Consider the following 6948-nt stretch of genomic DNA (forward strand, 5'->3'; position numbering starts at 1 on the left):
AACTGTGTGGAAAGAAATCAACATATGTGGGCCAACACAGAACTGAGTGTAAGATAGTAAGGAAACGTGACACCAGGGGTCGGTCTGGGTCAAGCGCCCAGCGAACATGTGGTGTCCTTGCTGGTGTCCTTGCCATGGCATGTGTTCCCTAACTGGGAAGTTAAACTGGGAAGACTGGTAACAATGTTACACTGAACCGGAGGACATTTGGGGGGGAATAAATAAGAATGCTCATGACGCACGTAGTATATGTGTCCCTGGGTCCTTCAGCTTTTGTCATTGGGAATCGTACTTGAGACAGTGATTCAGGAACCAAGCTGTTCAGACTTTTGGCTTTAAAGTCTGGATTGGAAGTGGGATGAATAAGAAAAGCAGGATAGTACCTGAGCGTACCTTTACCTGCATCTGTTAAACAGGACTACAATTGAGTCCTATAATGGCACATGTTGTTCTACATTGTGACCTAACTGGTTCTCTGACTGCTTATCCTTTAGAATATACAATGCATGAATGCATTGTAAATGTTTCATTGACATCTGCAGTCAATGGCAAGTGGGCAAATGAAAGGACAAAAACTAAATTTGAAGGAAACATAGCAACACAATAATAGAGTGGATAATGACCCAACACAACCCAAATCAACAGTGGCCGACAATCGTAAAATCGGTTTATGGCCTATAAAAAAAAGATACAGACCAATACATACAATTGTCTTTGATTTTTAAATACTTTATATTTTAGGTAAATAAATACACGATTCACCAAACACATATATAAATTAATCCTGACTAATTATCTTTGCAATATAAGAATGAAATGTACATGAACAGTTCGTTCTGTCTAATAAAGTTATTCTGAATGACCTTTCTCTGTCATCATCCGGGAGTGTTCGAACGTCACTTCGCGCATGCGCAGACGGATACTGTGGAACGACCTCTGCACAGTCGGTGAGTTGAATGGCACTTTCTATCCGAGGGCAATACTTGTAAATCCTCATTCATCCTCTGTCATTATCGAGCCCTGCTCCATCCAAGCGGTAAAGGCGAGCCTACAATACATAGACGTACACTCCGCTGCCTTTATTTCACGGATAGAGCATTTTAACAAATATTTGACCTTACTTCTCTCTTTCCTCCATTCACAGACAGACCCGGGCTTCTATCTTACTGGTTAATACTACCCAAACAGAAATATGTACGCCTGTGCGAAATTCGTCTCCACGCCAGCTCTGGTGAGTCTATTAACATTGTGTTTCGTATTTATTCTGTAGTTTGGACATCGGTTCGCTACGTGTCAAATCAGTGTGAGGGCCTCCGGTTGAACTTGAGTTCTGCAGAAGGTCTGCAAGCTAGGCCAGGATGCTAACTGTCAGCTAGCATGTCGGCCTTTCTGTGGTGGTTAATGTGCATTGTGTGTTATTTTTTTTCCACAATAGGTTTTGTGTTTGGTTGAATTGCATGCAGTAATGTCCGCAGAGGTGTGTCTGTTGAGTGTAGCTTTAGCTCAGCAGGATGTCTGTAGCTAAGGTCACCTCACGTCCTCCTCCTCCACTGGTGCAAAGTTCATCCGCTTAGGTGGAGGTTATTGCACGCAATGCGGCTGTCAGGGTTTTATTCGTCTTTCTTTCATGCATTCATTCATTTATCGCTGTTTTAACTGCTGCCCCTGTCAAATCTGCAGCGATTTAAGCTAGCTAGCATTGTATTTGTCCAAATGCAAGTGTCATGCCCTTTAGCATGTACGTGTCAAAGTCTGAGCTTGCCACTGTTGTCTACTGTAGATGACAATTCACAAATCCCTTTTTTAATATTGTTACCTTTGTAATTGACATGGCAATGTCATATAGAACACTCAATGACAAATGGAGTCAATCGTGCCCCCAGACCCATTGCATTTACACGACAGTGAGACACGATGATCACTTTGTATTTGCAGCATTGCTTATGATTTAACACAAGGGTTTTTAACTTGTTCCGCCCGCCTTGCCCCACAGCTGCGCGCTGGCTCCCGCGCTCTGTGCAGACCCCTCTCTGCCTCTGTGGTCTCCAGGCCTGAGTTGAAAACAGAGGTAAGTCACTGTCACGCCCTCCGGCAAAGGCATAAAAGTACAATTCAGCTTGTGTTCCCTCTGGATGACCGGTGCACACAATTTATTGCCTCAGACTTGAGCCATCAGTTCCCCCCCCCTAGTATCACCTCATCAATGCCTCCTTTTATGAATGTTTTTTCCTGTTTTTTCCCGTTGCAGAGCTCCATGGCCCTCCTGCCCGGGTCTCCCCTCAGCATGGCCATGAGGAGCTTCCAGACCAGCGCGGTGAGCCGAGACATCGACACCGCCGCCAAGTTCATCGGTGCCGGCGCCGCCACCGTTGGTGTTGCAGGATCCGGGGCCGGGATCGGAACCGTGTTCGGCTCCCTGATCATCGGCTACGCCAGGTTAGCTCCCCCCCCCCCTCCTTCCGGAACTTTGCCGGAACGTCTTGTTCGACTCGGGAACGTTTACGGAACTTCTTGTCCAACTCGGGATGTTCCGGAACTTCTTGTCAGTCTCGGGATGTTCCGGAAAGTTCCGGAACTTCTTGTCCGTCTCCGGGACATCCAGAGTCAGACAAGGCTTCGATGCCTCGTCTGACTCTGGATGTTTTCAGGATGCAAAAGCACTGCTGCAGGACTTTTCCGGAGTCGGTTTTCCTCACCGTGCCTTATTGTGTTTGTCGTGTGTTTCCAGGAACCCATCCCTGAAGCAGCAGCTGTTCTCCTACGCCATCCTGGGATTCGCCCTGTCCGAAGCCATGGGTCTCTTCTGTTTGATGGTCGCTTTCCTCATTCTGTTCGCTATGTAAACCCCTGCTGTCCCCGATCCCTTTAATTACACACGTGGCTACCAATATTGTTCCTGTGTCGGTGTCTTGGACATGTACATTTTGAAGTCTGTTGGACGCCGTCAAAATAATCAAAACATGTATTGTAAAAAATGTACGAAAATTACACTATTAAAATGCATGTATTTGACTATTTAACAAATGGAAGCATATTTTGTATGTCAATATTCGCTCCACAGAAGTGAGGAGTCATTCCCAGAGTGTCGCTTAGCTTAATGGATGCTTAATGTGGGTCCACTAGTGGGTGTTCATGCTAGCTTTGCGGGTCCATACCGCTTTCTCTCGATCATTCAACGGGTAGTACTGTAAAGTAGTCTGCAACCACATGCTGGCTTTTGTATATGGCGATAAATAAAATGGAACAGGTAAATGGTGCTAAAAATTGTTTCAATATTGTTTCTTTGCTAAAGAACCCAGCCATTGGCTTTGCATCTACTGCACTATTGTCTTACCAGTAGCTCACTTTTTATTGGCACTCAATTTGCCTACTTTATTTATGGGTTTAACCAAAGTGATTCAGCGGTTTAATTTAAAGCATGATTTTATGAGCAACATTCGAAAGTAATTATTGAGCATAAGATTGAATTATTCTGATACATGTATGGCATATAGGAATGAATGCCAGTTAACTATCTTGCCTAAGGTAATACTGTTTGGCTGAAAGAAAAATCAATTTATCATAAGTCAGCGCTAGTAAGCCGGAAGCAAGAATGAATGAAGTCTCCTTTATCAATGACGTCACCCTATCGTCCACGGAAAGGCTTCGGCACCTCTCGCGGTATTTCCCCGCAGATGGGATTTTGAAATCAAGGGCTGTGCCTGTGGGGTAAGTGTAAATAAACTGACAGCTATTCACACCAAAGTTATCGTAATTATATAATTGTAAGAGGCCAAATGAGCATCATTCCACCATGTTTTCATTCCACCCAATGCTCTCATCATCTTGTCAGTAATATTTAGCGCGAACATGGCGACCGGGGCTGATACAGCCGCACCGTGTTGACTAGAATCAGGGAAGAATCATGTTACCGTTAAAAACTATACCATACCCTTCAGTACGGGTTCACTTTGACAATAGCTTATCTGTCCGTTCTGTTATTTTACACGTGTCACGTTCACCAGTGTTATCAGACTGAACAATGAGCGCTGATCCCAGAGCAGCTGCTGCAGAACCAAAACAGCACCGCCCATGTCCTCCGTTGTGGTGTGCAGCTCTGCGTTATTAAACCTATTACACTTGTCAGGCGAACAACGCTGTTAATGCGACCTGGCGCAGCAGGAGCATGTCGGTTCCCTCTGTTAAATAGAAGCCTGTGCTTTTCTCATTCAGGTGTAACTCATGTAACATGGCTCCGTCCTTTATAATAAAGGTCCAACTCATCTTGCTGCAACAGCTGACCTGATACAGCCACTGGTGTACCAAATGAGATGACCACTGGGTGTGAAAATCTGATGAAAGACTTTAAAGCGTGTTTCCCCCCCGTTTCATTCAAGGTTGATTAAACAGAGATTTCTTACTATGAGTGATGATAAACCCTTCCTATGCACGGCTCCTGGGTGTGGCCAGGTAGGCAACTTATCAATATTATTATGAACAATTGTAATTGCTTATAGTTACATAGACCTAGACAGCCTAAGCATTTCTTCAACTGTTCTGCAGAGATTTACAAATGAAGACCACCTGGCTGTGCATAAACACAAACATGAGATGACCCTCAAGTTTGGTCCAGCAAGGAACGACAGTGTCCTTGTTGCTGGTGAGTAAAGCTTATTTAAAACTAAGGTGCTTCCTTTAGTTGGTGTTTTGTCGTTGCTGTTGTGTGTAATGACGTAGTTGTTGTCTTCCAGACCAAACCCCGACACCAACACGCTTCCTTAAGAACTGCGAGGAAGTGGGTCTCTTCAACGAGTTGGCCAGCCCTTACGAACATGACTTCAAGAAAGCTTCAGATTATGACATTAAAAAGGTGTTTATTGTCTCTTATGTTTTCTTGGAGCCCATATCCTAGATTACCTTAAATGCTTTTGTTCTAATGTTTTCTTGGAGCCCATATCCTAGATTACATGAAATGCTTTTGTTCTATTGTGTTTTTAAATCATGCATTCGTTCTATATGTCGTGTAGATGCCGTTGGATTTGTCGCCACTGGCCACACCGATAATGCGAAGCAAAATGGAGGACAACACAGGCATGGAGGTACACAGAGTCAGTCCTCTGCCCCATCCTGAGTCCACCACTAATGATGACCAGGTAAACAGCTTTCATTATAGAGCATCTATGAAAGGTCTAATCCAGATGTAACTCAGTTCTGTTAAGCTTTCTGCTGGAAAACATGGGGCTGGAATGTATTCAATTCAAGATGTATTTTATTTCATCATTCAGTGCCGTGTAATCAAACATAATCGGTATGGCTGATTATCATCTTCTTCAATGCTTTTTGTGTTTTCAAACACATACATAAACATACAGCACAAACACATACACACACATGCACACATACAATCACAACAGTCTCACTTCAAGCTTACCCTTACGGGACAAGAACCAATCTGTATTTGCTTGTGTGTATTCGCACACTTTTGATCTGACTGTTCTAAGCTTTGTATATTGTGGTGTGAAATCCAAACCAAAATCAATCTGGCCCATCGAAGTTGTAATTGTTATTGAATAAATAGTGTATTTTTACACCCATAGCCGCTAATAAGGAACCTTATCCTTATCTGATTCCAGCACCCTGTGCCAAAAGAGAGGAATATACAATAGTAACTGCTCTGCACAAATTATTTATATGCTTGAATTCATGAATGAGTATTTGTTTCTTTTTAAATGTGACTTTTAATCTGTAAAGGAGAACAGAAGCAGAATGAACTTTTCATTAATAAAGGGTGAGTTTAACCTAAATTAAACCCACAGCGGAGAAAAAAAAGTAACCACTCATCCTCCAGTGCATCGGTCCTAGCTTCTGATGAGTGAGTTCTGAGCTTGATGTGTAGATTTCACCTCATGAAAATATAATCGAGCTAAAACGCAGTGAAACTGAGCTCAGTGAGTTATACCGAGTTATGAGTCATTGTTTCTTGCAAGACCTACTTATTTTCAAAATGTGGTCAATCACAGCTAATCAAAAGCCCTCTAGCTGCACTCTGTTGGAGTGATGGCGGAAATCCCCTTCAAATCACACTGAAAATTACTCAATGAATTGACCGCACTAGGGTTTGAGGTGGAACACTTTTTTTGGGGCAAACTCACCCTTTAATAAATTCTGCGATGATGATCCTATGCTTGTATTGAACACATAACTTAGCTCAGGCCTCGTATGGTGTTTTCAGGAATTATCCTTGCAGTCGACACCCACTATAGTGCATCCGGCCTCCCTCCACGTCCCCAATATACTGCTAGCAACGTCAGACGCTAATGTTGTCACACAGCAAGCGCTCCCTTCGCCAACCTCTAGCTCTGTTATTACGCCCGTCCCCTCCAGTAATAGGCCTGTAGTGTAAGTAACTCAACGTCACGTTCTAAACTTCATCGATACATTATCCGCTTATTTCAGTGATGTCTTTTTTTTTTTGCTTTTATTTTGTGCGGTTTTGCTTTTGTTGTGATCCTTATTTCACATGGCATATCAGTGTGTCATGACTCGTGTCGCTGTTTGTTTGCATTCACGTCTGATTTCGTTATCTATTATTTGCGTATCTAAGTGACATCGAAAATATCAGTAGGCCTGTGTAGGCGGTGTAGTATCAGTACTGCATGAACCATGTAGATAATGATAGTCTCATTTTTCTTTGGCTAAAAGTTCATTTTTTAAAGTGTTACATGATGTAGTCAATGTAGACGTCATTTTAAACGACAGTGCTGAATGTTCGTAAAATGTTTTTTTGTCGATCGACATTCCTTTCAATACTGCGTAGTTGTACTCTTATTTTGAAGTGTGTCTCACCAGCAGATCCTCTCTTCTCTCCTCAGTCCAGCTCCGTTCCCTCTGCTCCTTCAGCTGAACCGCTCCCAGACCCGGCCCACGGCCGTCCCAGCGCCCGTCACAAGCTCCACCTTGCACATCCCC

The 6948-nt window shown here is 43.4% G+C and overlaps 2 protein-coding genes across 6 annotated transcripts in view; both read left to right on the top strand.

Moving 5' to 3' along the window:
• The first annotated feature begins 823 nt into the window (after nucleotides 1-823).
• Nucleotides 824-3024, top strand: atp5mc3a (ATP synthase membrane subunit c locus 3a). Of its 2 annotated transcripts, none has more exons than XM_060039912.1 (5): nucleotides 824-947; nucleotides 1145-1231; nucleotides 1994-2068; nucleotides 2249-2436; nucleotides 2729-3024. In XM_060039912.1, the coding sequence occupies exons 2-5, from the start codon at nucleotides 1193-1195 to the stop codon at nucleotides 2841-2843; spliced, it is 417 nt and encodes a 138-aa protein (XP_059895895.1). In that variant the 5' UTR covers nucleotides 824-947; nucleotides 1145-1192; the 3' UTR covers nucleotides 2844-3024. The 2 variants fall into 2 exon arrangements, with proteins under 2 accessions (XP_059895895.1, XP_059895896.1); XM_060039913.1 differs by having other exon boundaries at nucleotides 900-1036.
• A 377-nt stretch (nucleotides 3025-3401) lies between these two features.
• atf2 (activating transcription factor 2) overlaps nucleotides 3402-6948 on the top strand; it is a 5832-nt gene continuing 2285 nt past the window's right edge. The window contains exons 1-7 of one of the 4 annotated variants that reach the window (XM_060039908.1): nucleotides 3402-3708; nucleotides 4376-4449; nucleotides 4543-4639; nucleotides 4731-4849; nucleotides 5007-5132; nucleotides 6212-6378; nucleotides 6852-6948. The exon at nucleotides 6852-6948 is cut by the window's right edge and continues 12 nt beyond it. In XM_060039908.1, coding sequence (XP_059895891.1) covers nucleotides 4402-4449; nucleotides 4543-4639; nucleotides 4731-4849; nucleotides 5007-5132; nucleotides 6212-6378; nucleotides 6852-6948 — 654 coding nt within the window. In that variant the 5' untranslated portion in view covers nucleotides 3402-3708; nucleotides 4376-4401. Of the gene's footprint in view, nucleotides 3709-4375; nucleotides 4450-4542; nucleotides 4640-4730; nucleotides 4850-5006; nucleotides 5133-6211; nucleotides 6824-6851 lie in introns of those variants that run through there. The other 3 variants (XM_060039911.1, XM_060039909.1, XM_060039910.1) reach the window with 3 other exon arrangements.

Source organism: Gadus macrocephalus, chromosome 20 (assembly GCF_031168955.1).
Source record: "Gadus macrocephalus chromosome 20, ASM3116895v1".
NCBI classification, from domain to species: domain Eukaryota; kingdom Metazoa; phylum Chordata; class Actinopteri; order Gadiformes; family Gadidae; genus Gadus; species Gadus macrocephalus.

What these genes read in the sequence shown, in the direction of transcription:
- atp5mc3a (XM_060039912.1), top strand. Translation starts at nt 1,193, where the DNA reads ATGTACGCCTGTGCGAAATTCGTCTCCACGCCAGCTCTG. An exon ending in TCGTCTCCACGCCAGCTCTG is followed by an intron (nt 1,232 to 1,993) that starts GTGAGTCTATTA and finishes CTTGCCCCACAG; the next exon opens with CTGCGCGCTGGCTCCCGCGC. An exon ending in GGCCTGAGTTGAAAACAGAG is followed by an intron (nt 2,069 to 2,248) that starts GTAAGTCACTGT and finishes TTCCCGTTGCAG; the next exon opens with AGCTCCATGGCCCTCCTGCC.